This window comes from Schistocerca americana, chromosome 3 (assembly GCF_021461395.2).
Source record: "Schistocerca americana isolate TAMUIC-IGC-003095 chromosome 3, iqSchAmer2.1, whole genome shotgun sequence".
Taxonomy (NCBI): Eukaryota; Metazoa; Arthropoda; class Insecta; order Orthoptera; family Acrididae; genus Schistocerca; species Schistocerca americana.
The window spans coordinates 520183582-520204738 of NC_060121.1; the positions used below are offsets into that span (position 1 = coordinate 520183582).

At 38.5% G+C, this 21157-nt stretch overlaps 1 protein-coding gene across 1 annotated transcript in view; it reads right to left on the reverse strand.

Annotated features, from left to right (window-relative positions):
• Positions 1 to 21157, reverse strand: part of LOC124605435 (4-hydroxybutyrate coenzyme A transferase) — a 137343-nt gene that overhangs the window by 94858 nt on the left and 21328 nt on the right. The window contains exon 2 of the mRNA XM_047137101.1: positions 17787 to 17939. Within this exon, the coding sequence (XP_046993057.1) occupies positions 17787 to 17939 (153 nt within the window). The remainder of the gene's footprint in view (positions 1 to 17786; positions 17940 to 21157) is intronic.

A 21157-nucleotide genomic window follows, 5' to 3' on the forward strand; every position in this document is an offset into this window, starting at 1 on the left:
AAGGGAAAAAACAGGGGCCATCACATCATCAGCTGACAAAACTGTCTTTGTCTTGTTTGGAACATTTTTACCGGCCATTGGCCATTGTTTTGACTGCCGTTTTGACTCTGGTGTGTAATAATAGATTCAGGTTTCATGAACAGTTTCAAATCAGCGCAAGGAGTCTTGCGGATTGCGATTAAACATCGCCAGACATTGTGTTGAAACGTAATGCCAGATGCACTTTTGGTACCCTGTGAGCAGTTGCGGCAAACACCTTGCACACAGCTGCTTCGTGCTGGATATTATGCACTCAGTTGAGATGCCTGAAGTCTCAGCAATAGCACGAATGTTAATTCGGCGGTCTTGCATTACCAGATCATGGATTTTTTTCCATCGTTTCCTCTGTGGTGACCTCAGTTAAGCGGTAGGAGCATACTTCGTCAGTAGTGCTTGTCCAACCATGTTTAAATTCATTATTAGTAAATGATCTTTAAAGATGGTGCAGAGTCCGTGTGACAGTCATACAGCTGTGTTATGATTTGTGCGGCAGTTCAACCTTTCAAATGAAAATGTTTAGCAACAGCACGAAACAGTTTTCTCTATTATCAATTGCAGTCCATACACTGACCAACTCAGATGGGTGTCAACGATGAACTGTGTGCTGTATATTGTTCAACTCCTTTATACAATTCTTGGAATACTCACACTTACCAATCTTGAAGGCCCAACAAATATGTTCCACTCTTTCATGGAAGTTTACCAGATTTACCAAACTGTTCACGGACACAGAATTTCAAAGTAATGACTTAGGTACGTGGTGGTAGGTCACATGGCCGCTTGGTGTCATTTCTAATCCCACCCACTACGTTCAAGATTGAACAATGTGCTCTGTTTATGTGGTTACAAATAATTTGTCTGGTGATATCACTTGTGACAATGCTAATAACACTGGAGTAATAATTATATTCCTTATCATACACCATCAATTATTTATATTTCTAACATTACTGAAACTGATTTCTTCGCTCAGCAGAATGATGTCTGTACAGATAATTTCTCAGACGTTGTATGATTGGATATAAAATGGTATGTTGAACCCAACACAGGCATGTAAAGCGAACAAATTTTAAGAGAAGACCCGTTATTCGTAAGCCGCTTGTAAAATTTAAAAGTTTCAGAACTACTATTAATTATCAGCAGGGCTGAATTAGAATTATTCTTGCCGATCCCGGCGTAAACAGCTTCTCAATGTCTGGCAAGATTTCTGGTATGTTCAGCTGGTCGGTTACCGAGGTCGTCTCAACCTTTGTCCAATACGACCTTCGCCCAGAAACACCTTTGTTCGGCGAGAGTACAAAGACCTTTGAGAGAGATTGTGGTTGGTAGGCACAAAAAAGTGAAGAACTCAGATAAGGAGTTAAACATCACCACTCGCCTGTCTGAACACTACTATCTGATAGTGGTTCGTTCAAAGGCTAAGTGGTCGTTACTTCCACAGAAATTATGAAATTGCGTCTAACTAACGTTAAATCTGTTTCAGACTACTTAAGAAATCTTACATTTCCTCAGTTCCGTTCAAAACGATATGCTAAGACAATGAGTCATATTCTCACTGCATCGCATCTCCACACAATCTATACTGCTTGTGAAAACTCTTGCGCCTGTTACAGTTTTAGTACAATTCTATTACTTTAAGTATGGCAGACAATTTTTCCACGCATTATTAACAATGTTACAGTAGTACAAACGCTTAGCTAATCTCAGAGAATGAACAGCTTACTGTCATCGAATGGCCACTATCCCTAGCATTCTAAGAACTACGTAGAACTAAGGCGTTCATTTCCGTTATGTCTTTCTGTTGCTGCCACATCAAGAGAACGGCACTCTTGTTGACACTTTGTGGAATGCGTATTGTTATCTAGTAGTAGCACACAAATTTCAGTTTCGCCGGTGCTCATTTCTAACGATTTGTCCATTACCAAACCAACCAAATGCAATCATGAGAATGGTTATGGAAAAGAAATGTAATGACGTGCCAATTTAGCCTCTTTAGGTAATTTTTAAGGTCATGCTGTGCAACTAACGTTACTTGAATCAGATGTGTGCGTGGTTTTAAGGGAGTGTCATTCTGACAAAACAATTCGAATATTGAATTAATGGCTTCTATGGCTGGACTTATCTCCTTTGGTTGTTTATGTTATTTTACACAATTCGCCATTTTCAGCGTTTAACTTTCACGTCAATACTCTTTACTGTGTACATTACATTTACTTCTGAAATGGGTTCAGTACACGCATCTAAAAGTTATGTATAAACTAGGAAAGTCGCTATAACAAGCATCTATAACATTCACAAACTGGCCGAAAGCGACTAAACCCTCGATACCGAAAAATCGTTCAGCGAAAAAAAAAAAACTCTACAAATACAACGGGTGGACATAAATGCCGTAACCAAAATCACAACACAATACGGTGTAGTAAAGCCGTTACTAAAAACAGCTTCCATTCGTTTCGGAACGAATAAATACAGGTTCCTACACTGTTTTTAAGGGAATGTTATACCATTCATCCTGCAAAAACAGTGACAAGTTCAGGTAACAATGATTGAAGTGAGTAGCGATCACATTCTGTCGGAAGTACACCACAAAGGCTCAATATTATCTGGTGAGTGGTGGCCGGGGAGATGGGGCAATTTATCCCAGTGCTCACAAAACTAAGTCCTGGAAGTTGCGAGTTATCTGAACAGGGTCCCTGTCGTCTTGAAACGGGGAACTGGGAACAAACTTTGTACCATGGGATGGACTTTATCACCAAAATGGTCAAAATCCTTGGCAGTAATACGAGCTTTCTGAGTAACAATGGGGCCCATGGAATACCACAAAATGGCTGCCAAATCACCACCGAACCACTAGCATGTGTCACGCTTGGGACATCAAGTCGACCAAAAGTTGCAAACAGTTTGCAACAAGATTAATTCGAACAAATGACATACTTCTATTGCTCCATATTCCAGGTTTTATGGATTAGGCACCACGTTTTTCTGGTACGGGCATTTGCCTCATTGACAAGTAGTTTTGGAATTACTGGTGCTAGAAGGGTTCGCGAGTGCGACGTTCAGTTCTGCAATGACTTTCGCAGATCATCTTCCTCTTTGCTGTTCGACACCCAGCCTCTTCAGTGCCCGCCGGTCACGATCAATCAGTACACTGTCGACCGAGTTGTGACTTAGCGGATGATAGTTTTCCGCCCTACCTACCTGCAGTACAAATCTTCAGTATGGTGCCTTTTCCAACACCGAACACTTCGGCTACCTTGGTTAAGCTAACACCCACCTTGCCAGCACCAACAATTTGCTCACGTTCTATGCCACGTAGCTCCGACGCAATGTACTCGCACCTACACAGAAATGTATTCTAACCACGACTGATTCTTGCAACATACTGAGGGCGCTGTACACGTGCCGTTTGTGCAGCGCAAACTGCAGGCTTGGCCAGCATTTGCATTAATGTTCAAGCATACATTTTTCGCACTGTTTCTGGGTCTTTGCCCAAACACTACACGTGATAAATTGGCCAATAGCTGCCTCAGATCTAACAACTGTCAGATATTTTCGAAATTTACGACAGTAACAAACTGCCTTTCGTGTTGTACTACCTCATAAGCCACTCTGACTGGCGAATTTCACTTTCCTTTTCCTACGCAGTGTTTTTCTGTATTTAAAAATCTACTGATGTGGAATTGTAATGTACGCACCATAACACGAATTGCGAAGTCTAGACCTGTCATGGCTTCATTGTCGCTTTTCTTTACCTTCGATTACGACTAGGTCGATTATAGTAGCCATTGCTGCCCAGGTATTTGCGTACAAAATTTAACTGAAATCACTGTAGATAATTTGGAGGAGGATTACGCTGTTTCAAAAAGCGGACTTTGGAAGCCAATTCTAATGCCTTGCAAAATGAAAGTCATTCAAATGAACGCCGTTATCAGGTGCACGGAATATAACCAATTTAAGTATACCTGTGTATATTGTACGTAACTGAGGTGAGAGGACATGTAATTTCACGAAACTTTTAGTTTTCTTTCTACTGCAAAATTTTCCATAAGGCGTTCTACATTTTCATGGCTCTGCAAACAAGCATTGCAGTATGGAATATGTGATTTCATAAGCCCTTTCCACACTGATACACGTTTCTGTTCTAAATAACAGGTACAGACTATTATGGACTTTGAACACATTTACCCAATAGTACACCCCCGATGATAACGTATACACTGCTCACGCACTCCAATGATCATTACAAGTACCAGGTTTCCTAAGCACTAATCTGAGAATCTGAACTAATACTTCAACCAATATTTAATTCCGACATTCAGGTGTCATGTCATTTATGCCATTTATCTTCTCTACCTTTGGGTGCCAGCATATTGTTGAAACAAAGTTTACTTTATACACTCTGTTCATTATCTGTTGGTCCATCTATGAAGGTAACACTTCCCAGTTTAGATTCTATGCCCACCCTAATGCAAAAGATTTATTATTTAGATGGATTATTTTAAGATTGCTGTTCTAAAGTCTACCCCAATTTTTACAAGTCTTTTAGTTTTGAAGCTCTAACAGCACACGTGTTTGTAGACTAAATTACCAGAACACAATTACGTTTGTACATAAAGTGATTAACTCATCAATTAGATTTGCAGGGATATTATTTCATTTCTCGAGTTAAGCTATATTATAAAAGAAGTAATCTTGTTATTACAGAACTCAACATTCAAGAAAATGAAGAAAAAACTTTTTTTTAATTTTACACATCTAGTTTCGTATGACCAAAATTGACACCACAAAAGTTAATAATATGTCAAATGAAATTTACACTTGTCCAACGCAGACAACAAACTGCTTAACATATATCAGCATAATCAACAGTATAACATATGAATTAGTTTTTTCCAGAAAGTACACGACAGAATGTAAGGAGTGACACACGAAGGAATTCTTAGTTTCAACTTTAAAGAGTGTATGTTGTTACTTCTAAGATGATGTTGCGGTAGATTACTGAAAATTGATGCAGCAGAATGCTGCACACCTTTCTGGACAAGAGATAAGGAGGTGCAATCCAAAAGCAGATTGGCTTTCTGACTAGTATTAGTTAAGAGACTGCCAATTCTGAAGAATAAGCTTCTACTGTCAACAAAAACAAAACAAAAAAAATGATCTTAAAGAAATATATAGTGAGAGGACAATGTCAGAATCCTCAGACTGAAACAAGGGTTGACAAGATGTTCGTGAACTTACATCACCCATTTCTTGAATTGCACATTTCCGAGCCAAGAACATCCTTTTTGAAATGGAAGAATACCCCGGAATGTAATGACGTACATCATAAGCAAATTAAAATAAGTAAACTAATTTTCGTGTTGAATTATCACTTACTGCAGGTATTGTCCTAAACCCAAATATAACAGCATTCAGTTGCCCCTTAATATGGGCTATCCATGACAGCTTATGATCTATCTGGACACCAAGGAGTCTGAATTGTTCAGAATGACTAGGCTAAGCGTAAACCCATTCTGTGTAATCAAAATGTCAGTTACTTGAATTGTGTGAGGGAAAACTCTAAAAACAGATTCTTACTGCGAATTATCATTTAGCATTTATTTTCTACAAGCCATGAATTTATGTCTTTTAAATGCACTATTTGATGCACTGCATATGTTGCACTACTAAGCTAGTGTTATCAACAAACAAATATTTTAGAATCACCTGTAGTACAAAAGGCAGATTATTTATACATATACAGGGTGCCAAGGAGGAACTGTCAATATTCAGGGTTATGGGAGGAATGCTCATTTAAAGCAAAAAGCTTTGAATAGACATTTGCCCTAATGCAAATGGTTTCAGAGATAGAACACATATGATTTATATTTTTGTTTTTGGCCTAGTGATGCGTACATATCTGTCTTACCCACCCAACCTTTTTAATGTTTTATTCCAGCCCAACTTAACTCACTGTATTCAACCTCCTTGCTTGTGATGTCTTTCTGTCACTAAACTAGCCCACTGAACGTGCAGTTGTCCATGGTGAAACTGTGTGAAGGACAGTTCCAGTGAAAAGTGAAGTTAACTGTGTTTGCACACATGCTGGCTAAAATGCCACACACGTACATTAATACAGAATATGCATTTATGGTGTACGTTTAAGGCTTCTGCACATGGTGGTGCTCCTGTTGTCCAAGAACACTGTCGGCATTTTCAGACATGCCGAATTCCTGACTGCAGAGAGTTTACTGAAGTTTTTAGCAAGCTGCATGTAATAGGTACTCTTCCAAGTTTTCTTCTAAAAGTGTAGTTCAGCAACCTGTGCAAGAATAGTAATACATTGTTAAAAGGGTACAGCATAGTCCCACTACCAGCACACGACAGCTTTCTGCATGTATGTCTCCCACAAACGTGTGTAACGGTATGACGAATTTACGTGCGCAAAACTTTTACCCATTTCACATCCAGCACACCCACAATATTAGCACTGGCAGTAATGCTACACGAACCTAAATCTTTTCACCGTTCAAACGACAATTGTCATTTACTTGTATTCATATTATTCATTGATGCAGCACATTTACACAAGAGAATCAATGACGCCTATTATAAATCGAAAATCCACTTGCTGCAGAGGAAACCAATTTCCAAGTTCATTTTTCAATCAATGTTTAGGGCGGCACAATCGGTAACATGTTGAAAGGTGACTCATTTCAGAAGACCAAATGACGGGATAGAATTACCTACATTTTTGGAAAATTCATTTGTAGAACACACTGGTTCGCATCTCATGGTCTCGCAGTAGCGTTCTCGCTTCCTGAGCACGGGGCCAGGGATTTTCACCTGCCTCAAGATGACTGGGTGGTTGTGTCCTCTTCGTCATCATCATTCATCCCCATTACGGTCGGAGGAAGGCAATGGCAAACCACCTCCACTAGGACCTTGCCTAGTATGGCGGTGCAGGTCTTCCACATCGTTCCCCTACGCTCTGTCAAGGAGTATGGGACTACTACACCACCACCACCACCACGTACTGAAAATGTTGCTTTGCCCATGCGGACTGTACTGTACTTCCAAGATGGAGTGTCTCCACGTTTTACCAGATATGTAATGGAACATCTCATCCGCACTTAACCCTAATCACTGTATTGGTCGTGGTAGTACAATTAATTGGCCACCAGGATCACCAGACCTCACATGATTAGATTTTTCTTTATTGGTTAAATGAAGTCTGAGGTGTACTAAACAAAAGGAACTGCTTGGTTGCATCTGGGAGCTGTAGTCCTCATTTGGAAATGGGCAAACGCACTCAGACAAGCAACACAACATGTTCTCCTAAGTGTGCACAAATGCACTGAAGTTAATGAGTGAGTTATTTAAACAGTTATTGTTAAATGTACAACAGCTGCAATGCAGTGTGTACAAGCATACCTACAAGTGAATGTGTCAACAAAGCAGATTATTCAATCGGCTTCTAACAAAACAGCTGTTTCATAAGATGCCGTAGTGAATGCTGCTGATTTTGTGATATTTTCTTTGAATGAGTGTCATGTCTGTTTAGCTCACTGAACTACAAATGAACACAGTGAGAAAAAGCATTTTTTTGTCACTTAATTTTTAAAAAGTTGTTTAAGTGGGTATTACGTGGTTTAAAATGGAGGTCATCAACATTCTTCTGAAGAACATAACCTGTACTGTGATGGTAAGTAATAATTAAAATTTTAAACAGACACACAAATCTAGCTTTGTTTGATAAATACAATAACCTGCAACTGAACTTCGGATTATTATTTATTTACAGATAGTGACAAAGATAAAATGTATGTACCTGGTGATTAGATACTGAATGAATCAAGAAGTAAACAGAGGGGATTTGGTTTTGGCTTGGTTCCTCTTCCTGGTTTGGATGGTTGTAAGAACTACTTGTCTAATGAATTAAACTAATTATGACCTAATGTAACAGCAACTGTTAATGCTGCAAGAGTGAACTTAACTTATAAGTGTTTTATTGCAGAATCTTCACCAACTGACTGAAGAGATGTCAATGAGACTGCATAAGATGATGCTTACTCTTCCAGACCGATAATGGATCACTGTTCCAGGAGAATTAAGAAAGGAGAGAAAGAAAAACATAAAAAAATTAGGTGCAAAATACAGCCTATGTGGTGAAAGAGTTTGCAAAGAATTTTATTTACTTAACTTTGGATGAGTCTAATAAGAGGACTGACAATGTTGCATTGAAAAAACTAACACCAGTGTCTCACCTAAATATCAGAGAGGAAAGAGCTAACTAATCGACTCCCACAGGAAAGAACTGATTGGTTCTTGTGATGGCCATCTTCGCAGCAAATGAATATATACTGCTGGAGTTTAAAAGAAGAACTCCTTCTGCTTGTTGTACATTAATTTTTTATTATTTAACTTGTGCAATGAAACACTTTGAGCCTACAAGGTATCTTCAGTGGATGTCCTGAACTAATATACAATTTTTTCATCTGCACATATAGGTTATAGAATTAAAATAGTTCATTACAGTTTTTATAATAAAATGTGAAGGTACTTACTAATCAGCATCTAATTCATTATTAGTAAGCCAAACAGCTTTCTCTCTTGTGGCAAGGTGGTTGTAAGCTTGCAGTTTTCCTTGTGTTCACCATTTTAAAAATAGAGCACTGTAACTGCCATTTCCGTGTTTAAAATTTCATTCATTACTGTGATGTCAGATCCCTTAATCGAGCAGGTAAGTTAGAAAATTTAAAAAGGGAAATGGATAGGTTAAAGTTATAGTGGGAATTAGTGAAGTTTGGTGGCACGAGGAACAAGACTTCTGGTTAGGTGAATACAGGGTTATAAGTACAAAACCAAATAGGGGTAAAGCAGGAGTAGGCTTAATAATGAATAAAAAATGGGAGCACGAGTCAGCAACTACGAACAGCATAGTGAATGCATTATTGTAGCCAAGATAGACACGAAGCCCACACCTACCATAGTAATACAAGTTTATATGCCAACTAGCTCTGCAGATGACGAAGAGATGGAAGAAATGTCTGATGAGAAACAAGAAATTATTCAGATGCTGAAGGGAGACAAAAATGTAATAGTCATGGGGGACTGGAATTCGACAGTAGAGAAAGAAAGAGAAGGAAAAGTAGTAGCTGAATATGGAATGGGGAGAAGGAATGAAGGAGAAAGCCGCCTGCAGAATTCTGCATACAGCACTTGGTTTAAGGATCATGAAGGAAGAGGCCTGGAGATACTGGAAGGTTTCAGATAGATTATATAATGGTAAGACAGAGATTTAGGAACCAGATTTAAATTGTAAGACATTTCCAGGGGCAGATGTGGACTCTTGACCAAAATCTATTGGTTATGAACTGTAGGGTAAAACTGAAGAAATTGCAAAAAGGTGGGAATTTAAGACGATGGGACCTGGATAAACTGACTAAACCAGAGGATGTACAGAGTTTCAGGAAGAGCATGAGGGAACAATTGACAGGAACAGGGGAAAGAAATATGGTAGAAGAAGAATGGGTAGCTTTGAGAGATGAAGTAGTGTAGGTGCTACAGGATCAAATAGGTAAAAAGCCGAGGGCTAGTAGAAATCCTTGGGTAACAGAAGAGATACTGAATTTACTTGATCAAAGGATAAAATATATAAATGCAGTACATAAAGCAGGTAAATAAGAATACAAACGTCTCATAAATGAGATCGACAGGAAGTGCAAAAGGGCTAAGCAGGGATGGCTAGAGGACAAATTTAAGGATGTAGAGGCATTTATCACTAGGGGTAAGATAGATACTGCCTACAGGAAAATTAAAGAAACCGTTGGAGAAAAGAGAACCACATGTATGAACATCAAGAGCTCACATGGAAAAAAAATTCTAAGCAAAGATGGGAAAGCAGAAAGGTGGAAGGAGTATATAGAGGGCCTATACAAGGGTGATGTACTTGAGGGCAATGTTATGGAAACTGAAGAGGATAAATGTTATGGAAATTGAAGAGGACGTAAGTGAAGATGAAATGGGAGATGTGATACTGTGTGAAGAATTTGACAGAGCACTGAAAGATCTAAGTCGAAACAAGGCCCCAGGAGTGGACAACATTCCATTAGAACTACTGACAGCCTTGTAAGAGCAAGCTATGACAAAACTCTCCCGTCTGGTAAGCAAGATGTACGAGACAGGCAAAATACCCTCAGACTTCAAGAAGAGTGTAACAACTCCTATCCCAAAGAAAGCAGGTGCTGACAGGTGTGAAAATTACTGAACTATCAGTTTAATAAGTCACAGCTGCAAAATAATAACACAAATTCTTTACAGATGGTACAAGATGACTTGGGGAAGATCAGTTGGGATGCCATAGATATGTTGGAGCACATGAGGCAATACTGACCCTATGACTTACCTTACAAGATAGGTTAAGGAAAGGCAAACCTACGTATCTGGCATCTGTAGACTCTGAGAAAGCTTTTGACAAGGTTGACGGGAATACTCTCTTTCGAACTCCGAAGGTGGCAAGAGTCAAATACAGGGAGCGAAAGGCAAATTACAATTTGTACAAGAACCAGATGGCAGTTATAAGAATCGAGGGGCATGAAAGGGAAGCAGCAGTAGGGAAGGGAGTGAGACAGGGTTGTAGCCTATCCCCGATGTTATTCAATATGTATATTGAGCCAGCAGTTAAGGAAACAATAGAAAAAGTTGGAGTGGGAATTAAAATTCATGGAGAAGAAATAAAAACTTTGAGGATGAGATTATCAGTCTACAGTGGAGTGTGTGCTGATATGAAACTTCCTGGCAGATTACAACTGTGTGCCAGACCGAGAGTCGAACTCAGGACCTTTGCCTTTCATGGGCAAGTGCTCTACCAACTGAGCTACCCAAGCACGACTCGCACCCCGTCCACGTGTCTGATAGTTACGGACACACAATTTGTGTGTCCACGAGTTAAAAACTTCTATGGCCACGATGTCCACGTGACAAGGGTCAAGCTTGGCAAGAAATTGCAAGCTGCTTACTAAAACACACCGAGAACTTACAGTCTACTGTCGAACATACTGTCCCATTTAGCAATAACGATTGAGGAATAAGTAAGAGTACTGTAGTCATTAGGTCTCGGTCATATGTTGTAGCGAATACCCAGACTGACTGTGTTTATCACAATTGTTTTGTACCCTTGTCATTCACTTATGGAGTGTGACCAGGGTTTTGCTTTTATCGAAAATTCCAAGAAAACATGTCATACGGAGGTGTTTGTCCCAGAACACTGGTAAAGAGTTGTAGCTAATGCCAGCAGCAAATTTCTCGTAGTTTTTTGATATGAAGAGTTACTTCTTTAACTTGGAAGGCTCTTTAGGCAAATACCTCAGATCAAAGACAGTGCGACATTGATCGAAAAAGGTTGTAGCCAGACAGAGCAATGTCTGGAGTATACTGAAGTTAGGGTAAGACTTCCCATTTCAATGTTTCCAAGTACATTTTCAACGGGTTCTGCAACAATGGGTCAAGCATTGTCATGCTACAAAATCACCTTTCCATCACTATCATTGTATTGTAGCTGTTTATCTTTCAGTGCTCGACTCAAATGCATCAACTGCTTTCGATAACAATCTACTGTCACTGTTTCCATCAGTTTCAATAGTTTCGAAAACCTTCTCCCTTCCACCACCCTGCCAGTCTCTGATGTCAAAATCGCTGTTCTCGGAGTGATGAAACCATTCTCTGCACGTCCTTTCACTAATAGGTGCCTCACGGTAGGTTTTACCCAGCGTTTTCTTAGCCTCAGCCACAGATTTCTTCAAGTTAAAGCAGAAAATTAAAACTTCTCACAGATGACTAGGACTCGGCTTATGTATTGACATATTCAATTCATTCTATTGGAATGACTGTGCCCTACTATTGATGTAATCCAGGGCAGAAAGAATGTCACCATTGGTCGTAATGTCATCTGTCTTTTATTGCATTGCAGATCCAGATTCCAACTGACAGTGCAGCTATCATCAGTATGTAATTATAATGATACACATTCCAATCTAACTCAGTCACGTACAGCAGCCTCCGTTGAACTAATGCTTATACTGCCTCAGTTAGATTGGAGTATGAATTGTTATAATTATGTTCAGTCTATATGACTATCTATAACACACCGATGAAAGCTGCACTGTCAGCTGAAATCTAGATCTGCAACACAATAAAAACGAAATATGACATTACAGCTGATGCTGACCTTCCTGCTCTGGATATTCGATCAATAATAACTTAAAGATGCAATCACAAATCAACTAATATTTGGATGGTGTTATGGTTAAGCTTACGACCTATCCCCTGCACCACCACTTGCCGCTACTGCTGTCCACTGCAAATTGGCGGAAGAAAAATTCTAGACCTAATATTATGTTATGTTCTAAATACACTTGTGATTCTAACTAAATTTTGTTTTCATTTTCCTCCTATTTATCTTTCCCAAGTATCGAGCAGGTACATCAGACACTAAAAATGACTGGTGTGTCTGGCGACATATACTGCACAAATCTGATTGCCAAAAACTGATACAACTGTAAGGAATCTGAAACCTCACAGCAGCAGTGTGTTGCACTGGATTTTAAGCTAGAAGAAATTTTGTAAGAATTCAGCCCATCGCTTACATGTTCTGAGTTCCATAGAACTATTTTGTACAAATGTCAAAAGTTGGTTTCTGTGAGAATCTTGATATTTCTTACTCCATGCATCCTTACGTGAACTGCTGTTCCATTTCAAAGGAATGTATCATCAACATTAAAGCACACCACTAAAATACAGTAAAAGTGGGGAAAATAAAATTACTTGCATGTTCCACATCACCAAGAAGTTCATTTCTTTGACTATCGGTATAAATTAACTCATCATACTCAACCAAGATGCAGTTCCATAATTTATTTTCTCTACATCCCCACTCTGTCGTATGAAGTCTGCTAACAGCTATTCAGTCCTCGCTCCATCACGTGAAGTTTGCTAACAATAAATTCGTATGCATCAATGTTTCAAGCTTTGTCACGTACTCACTAACCCCTTTCCTGTTTCCACTCATGGATGCACTTACTCTCTGCGTAATAAGCAATAGCCTTTAGTGTTTCAAGTTTCCATTAGAAGTGTAATATAGCTTGATTGTGCCAGTATAGCAGTTAATATAAATCCAAGCATAGGGAGAAATGTTGTTATTAAAACATACAGCTTCATTCGTGTAAGGTCTGCAACGTCAGAGAGGAGTGAAGAGGTGACAGGACGCCTTAACACATGGCATACATTACCTGCATTGTGGTAGTAGCAGCATGCCAGGCTCAACACGACTCTGATGAAATCCATGAAAAAAGGTAACACTATCAAAAATGAACTCCGTATGGTTGAGTAAGATGCCTTGAGTATAAAGGGAGTCTTTCCAAGATCATAATATGGTGTAGTTGTATGGAATACAGAAGGTAGAATCCTCTTTGCTGCTGCCCAGCTTCTTCACTATTTTTTTTCTCAGGATCCAACACACCATTCCATTACGGATTGTAGGAACTACCATTATTTCATACAATTTATCAGAGGGTCAACAAAAGCTTTGCTGCATGTGGTATTTTTCTTAATGCCAAAGAAGTTTGGAGAATAATTTAGTTTTGGACTGAACCTCTTTTGAAATTTTTTTAACAAAGTGAAAGTAAGTTATTTAAAAACCATTTCCTAGTGAATGCTTTTATCTTAATTTTACTTAGAGATATTTCAAATAGTGTTGTTAAGTGGCCCAAGATCGTGGCATGGTTCACGATTCGAGCAGCCGTTAGCTTGGACAACAGTGTGTATGGGCAAAACCTTTACATCGTCTAACAAAAAGCATGATTCATCTGAGCAAGTGACACATTTCCAGTTATCCACAGTCCAATCTCCATTATCTCAGGCTCACTGCAGCTGTTAATCACTACATCTGTTGGGCAAACATGGGAACACACAGGAGTCAGTCTGCTGCAGAGTACAATGTTTAACAATATGCACAGATTGTTGTGCTCCAAAACATTTATGACTGCGTCACCACTGTACACCCTTGTCAGATATGACACACAACACTGCCTATCTTGCATTACATAGTGGACATGTTTGTGACCTAGTTCTACCACAAGGCACTGAGATACAACACTTTGTCACCTATTCATGGTTTCCATAATCCTTCAACCACTTTCCATAGATGATCACAACGGTAGAATGCGAACAGCTTCACTGTTTTAGAAATGTTTGTTCCCAGGTGTCGGGTCATCACAATCTGCCCTTTGTCAAAGCTACTCTCATCAGTGGATTTTGCAATTTATGTTTCCACATCCTTGATAGATTAATTCTCTATTCATCTCTGCTCCAATATGTGACTGGGCAATGGATATGATGCTTTGGCTCATCGGTGTATTTTAGAGCAAACCATTTTTTTCCAGTTATGAATGTCATCCATATAAAATTTAAATGTTATACATGATAAGGAACAATCTAAATGTTACATGTGATAATGAACAATCTCAATTTACAGTGTCTGCTGCTCTGTTGGTCACTTACCTAGGCTTCAAAATTCTATTTGTGACACAGATTTATAAGAAACAATCTTTAAACACAAATCACTTTTTCAGATTTTGGAAAAGCTTTCAATCGACTCAACTGACAAACTCTGGGCAATAATGAATGCCAATGGTTATCCACCATACCTCAAAGGCTATCAAAAGCTTATATCATGTAACAGAAATAGTAATGAATGAACAAGAGTGACTGAGATGAGTCAAGGAATGACAGTTGTTCTCTCCCACCTGCTATTTTTTAAAGATTTATACTGAAAGTGTCTTCTAAAATTGGAGAATACACTAAGCATTCAAAGCATTCAGAAATTAAGTTAGATAAATACACTAATGCGCCGGCACGGTAGCTCAGCATGTTCGGTCAGAAGGCTACCTGCCCTCTGTAATAAAAAAACTGAGTTACTGGATCAACAACAAACTGAAACGGGTGTTTTTCGACGTCCGCCGAGAGCAGATACAACTAACGAAAACGAACAAAATGAGATTTAAAAAAAAAAAAAAAAAGTAAGTTAATTACTATATACGGATGATAAATTAACAATGAAGAAAGTGAATACTCCCTCCTGCTAGCAGTACATCAATTACACCATTTGTTTACAGAATAACACCTCCAAATTACACAATATTTGGCACAATTTATGGCCTTTCACAGTAAACACCCTATATGGTCTAATATTGTAAATAGCAATGAAATAATTGAGCAGGTGCTACATCTTAAATATCTTGGCTGTAAGATACATTATGATTATGATAAAGTTTAGATTATAAGCTGTAAAGATTTGAAGCAATATAAGGAATAATAAAGTGACATTTGTCTACCAGACACGAAATGATACTAACATTAAGTTTTATAAAACTATGGCAATGCTGTTACTGTTGTATGGAACTGAGTTTGAGCAATGAGAAGAAAGATAACATAAGCAGCAATGTGAAAGTGGAGGGCAGTATAAGAAGAAATTTTATAAAAAAAAGGATTACGTTCAAAATATGTTGAACACACATACTATCAATAAGGTAACCACTGAATAGTGAAAGATGTGAAATCTTGCAAACAGATTAAAAACTATCCCCCCCCCCCAAAAAATGCTATACTGCAACCTGAAAGGAAGGAGGTGCAAACATCAATCCAGGGAACTATGGACACAAAATTTGTGGAGACAGTACAGGCAGACACCGTACCAAAATTATTGAAAATTATAATGATGGAGTGAAAGCAACAACCAAATAAGAACACATTATTCAGTCAGTTGTTGTACTGCATGTTGACTGAATTATTCAATCTTCTTTTCTTCAAGTGAAGCCACTTTTTTTCCTTTTTTTACTCAAAACACGCATTCATTCTTTCAACTGAAACCACTGTTCAGCATTTTAAGTGACTGAATGACATTTATTCTGCAGAGTGAAAAAAGGCAGTAGTCCTTCTATTGGTTGAACCCAAGCAGCGGTAGTCATTATACGGTACACATACCACCAGAATTTATCCTTACTCAGGGTATACCGTAACTGAAGATATCTCAGAATAGAACAAAGTTAAAACAAGCCTTTTAACTGTTTTATTTAATTATGTAGTGAACACAGTAACACTTCTTTGTATTATTTAAAAGTAATTAATATATTTCTGTGGATTAGGCTGTTCTACATGCGATTAATGTCTAACTATTTAAGCTTTTGTCTTGCCACGGATACAAACTTGTGTGTACATGAAGAAGGATGGAACATTGTCACACTTTAGTCACAGTTTGCATTCCACTATACTGAAATGCTGTGATGATCATGTATTGACATCATCTGAATCTAACACTTAAACATTTATTCCGCCATTTATTAAGTTTCTGTACAGAAAATGTGTCACTGGCTATGTACGAGCAAATCACATCCATGCACATAAACCAGTCCACATTTGACAGACTGTGAAAACAAACATAGGTAGTTTATGAATAAATAATGTTCACATTCTCAGACTGGTTCCCTGATTTCACAATTAAACATGTCTCTAGCTAAAACATAAATAGTCTGCAACAAAGTTCACATCCTCTGCAATGACAGGAGTGGCAACTGCACTCATCTTACAACAGACAACAGATTTTTTTTTGTTGTTAAATCACTATTGTTGACTGCACTTTTTGCCATCATTTCTGTTTCTGTCATTATACTTTTTTATTGTGTGTCTGGAGGCAGCTTAAGTTTAGTTGTTCTTCAATGTTTATTAACAGTACGATTACATAACACATACTCAGTTGCTTGTGAATGCAAAAAATTGCATGACTGCATAAAAAGCAATCCACATGGCAAAATCTTTATCATACATAGTATCTGCAAGGATGATACATATTCTGGAAATACACTAAAGAAATTCCAACAAAATTAATGAATGACACATTTTTCATGCAAATATACTTCCACAAATGGCAGAATATGCTTAAAAAGAAAGTTAATACATCACTAAACCATTACAAAAACTGTTCCCTATTTGCTTTCTATCACCACCACCACCACCACCCTCAGCATTTAACAAAAAGAGAATTATCGGTGATGGGCGCAATAAACAGGAAGAGAGAGACAGAGCTTCAATAAATTTAAATTATTAAAGTAAATGTTCATTTATTTAAACATTAATTTATGATGTATCACTACTTATTAAACTTATAAAGCTAACCAAAACTTTAAATTCAGTGTCAGAAGAATGAAAATTTTTGGTTCATGTCAATACACACATACATTCTGAGAACACTTCATTTTTAGGTCTGTTTACCTATTCTCAGTATTTGTCTCTACAAAATTTGTCAACCCTAGCCATGGCTCATTTATGCTCAAAAGAGATCCACCAAGTAGCTAAGAGGAAACACTCCTACCTGGAGATGCAGTGAAAGCATTCATGTGAGTCAAGTGACCATCCCAGATTTGTCGTTAACTGTCTCAAAAGTGAAACCACAAACCCAGAATGGGAGAAAAATATTCATATAGCTGACATGGCCACAGAGACTAGTTTCATTTGACTGAGAACACAGACTGAATGAAAGAACAAGCAACAGGACATTTGATTTTTAAAACCAGTCTGTTATCCCATTTCTATGACAATGACAACTTATAACAATAATTAGCTGGTACCCCAGTGTTTTCCTTTCCTTCTTTAGTTTGTGTACAGAGGAATTTACATACTTGTAATTTAGAAGCAGGTCTGTCATCAGTACTTACCTTCGCAGTCAGGTTCCACGTAGGGAGCCTTGCCTTCTGTGTGCATGTGGCAGACAGTAATGTCCTTCAGACAGTTATTTTTGCCGTGCTCAGTCATCGCGTCGACCAGGATGGTCGGCGTTGCTGCCGCCCCCTGGACAAATACGGTGTCACCTGTCACACAAGACCAAAGGCAACTGTCATGGCCAACGCTTCTTGCAAACAATAAAAACATCTGTTAAATTAAAAGGAAAGTCAGCGTTGGCCATAATATTGATGTTTTATTGATGGCAGAATCGATTTTCGATCACATAGTGATCATCTTCAGTGCTGATATGTACAAATTAAACTCGGACACTGGTATCAAGTTACCAATAACCAAAACTGAGAAGCGCTCACAATAACCAATATTGTGATTGCTTCTCAGTTTTGCTTATTGGTAACTTGATACCAGTGTCTGAGTTTAATTTGTGCATACCAGCACTGAAGATGATCACTATGTGATCGAAAATCGATTCTGCCATCAATAAAACATCAATATTACGGCCAATGCTGACTTTCCTATTAATTTAACATACATGGTCGTTGTGCACACAGCACTCCATGGAGTTGCCAATAAAAAAAACATCTGTGCTAGTAGCTGAGTCATTTACTGTCTAACAGAGCTTACAATACATAACATACCTGAAAGTTGACAAGAGTCCTTACACATACTCATTCTATAGATGCTGCTTTGGGTTTGACGATTGGTTGGTCGGCTGGTTGAAAGGGGGGGTTAAGCAACTAATCAGATAAATCATCACTCCCTCTTTCAAGGGGTAGCCCATTAACCACCTAAATTTAATGTCATGTAGGAGTGATAAAAATCGAGGCCCAGAAAGCAGCAATGATGACAGTGATGACAATTTGAAGAGAGGTAAAAGTATATGAGTCTGGTAAGTCAGTAGGTGGGAGAGCACATGAGGGGTGACACTGGTCTCATCTGTTGCGAGAGGCACCTCAACATCTGACCCTGCCAACCCCATGTAGGGGTTAGAGAGTAACGGAATAAATAATGTCTGGAAGCTGGGAGATTGATAATAATATAGTAAAATAAGGTAAGAGAAATTATAAAATAAGTAGGGGCTGTGTGCAGCTGAGGTTGCATGGTATTTAGCATGTGGCAGGAAGGGTTATCCCTCCCACAAGCCTCCCATAATCTGTTACAGTGAAAGTGTAGAGATAAGGATTGAACCCACCTTACCAGAAGAAGTGCAAAAGTTTACGCAACTGTTCTTTCGTCTTCAGCTAGCATCAAGGATACGGAATCCATAAAGTCTTTTCTTCACCAACAAGCAATATGAAGGGGACTCAAAGTGGAACTGGGTGCAGCAGAAAAGGAATTAACCTCATCTAAAAGAAATTTAAATAGAGAAAAAAGGAATAATGACAGGGAGGCCAGTAAAGCATAAACAACTGATACTCCACCCATAAATCGGCGACGACGTAAATGCGGAGGAAATATGAGCCTCAAGAAACTACAAACTAATGTCAGTAACACAAAAACATTTGCAAAACCGTAAAATTCACCGAATCTACAGCAATAGAGAGCTGGACGGGGAGGTGGGGTGGGAATGTTCTTGTTACTAATGCCGTCATAACATATTAAAAAGACAATATCAGACCGTAGTGGAAAAAGAGAGGTTTTCATCAGGGACGTAAATATAACTCTGTTATATGCAACACTCATAATGCCCGTAATGAGATTTGTTAGTTCCGACAACTTACAACTGTACAGTCACCGTACAACCTAATCTAGGTCTTGGGCTACGTAAGAGATTATGCTGTCAATGCAATCCCATTAAAACATAAAAAAGGGGAGCCAGTAGTGACGTCACTATCCAGAGCACGGGGTTTTCGAGATATACTGGCCCTTCACCGAACTTGTGACGTTACACTAGTCGGCTTATTCGCCACACTTCGCGAATGCTCGACTCCTTGCTGGGTCCACGGGAAATCAATATGTAATTGAGAAGGTATCCACTTCTGAAATTAATTTTTTTGTGTGCTATCGAGAGCTGCATGCATTTAAATGCACAGTCAAGAATTATTGAAATAATTGTTCACTCCCCGCCGGATACGACTGCTGGCTCGTGGGCCTCATCAGAACAGTATGACAATATCGATATCTTCAATACGCTAACCTCTCCTCTATGCCAGAGATTCCCCAACTTGTTCTCTGAAGGAACACTGAGAATCCTGGTACTTTGATGGACACCTAGTTTATTTTTACTGTACATATATCTTTTAATGGTTTATTCAATTTTAAATCATGAGTGATAACACAGAAATCATAATAAAATTTAAAAAATAATTAGTACTGTCAAAATGTCGAAAAATGCCATATGAGTAGTTTTTCGTGGAGCACTTACTCATTTCCTGCAGAAAACCAGTGTTCCACCGAAAACAGTTTGGGAAACCCGACTCTAGACCTTTATGGGTCTAGTAAACAATACGACCTACAGTAAGTTATCACCCACAATAACTGACCGTTGTTTTGTAAAGAAATGATACGAAGGAAAAACGTAAATACGCCCCCCTCCCCTCTATTTGGTCATTGTAGTGGAGACTTTATTCATTACAGAATTCCCATACAGTTCTAGAAATGACTTCCTGCGATTCCACTAAACTACTTAATAATAATGTTTATCGGTATTGTTAGGTGCTGTTAAGTAGTTTTGGATATGATGTACGCTTTATTCAGAGTGAGTGATAACCTTTTCTACATTTTGAAACAATGTTTGTTTTACATGATGTCGCTATTCAAGGTAGATTAAGGTTCAACATGTCGTCCAGAACAATAGAGATGGGGAAATAAATCGAGTATCGTTTTCTTAAGGAACCATCCTGACCATGGCCATAATCGAATTACAGGAACTAAGAAAATCTAAAACCGGATTGCCAGACAGAAAAGTGAGCATCGCTTCTTCCCAAAGCGGGTCGAATTCGTTAACCTTTACGTCAGCTTAGTAGCCATTAATTGCACCACACGGTTATATGTCAAGTCATGTAAAATAAAAGCAATATTTCAAAGGTAAAAATATTGAATTGCAATAACTTTGGTAACGGTATTATAGGCATACTCAAATACATATTTTCATCACCGTACATCGGTATTCTCCAAGTAAAGAGCACTCAAGGCTGACATTGCACGACGGCCTGCTATCGAACTGCTAGTCACTAAGAATTTAAAACACTCAATATTTCTCATTTTACTTTTGCGTTATGTAGTGGTCGTGGGAGCAGTGATGGCTCAGTTAGAAATCTTTAAGGAAATTAATGTGAAAGGAAGTATCCCTGTATACTTGTATTTAAAACCTGTGCAGTCTAATCTACATTGCCCTATCAGGTTT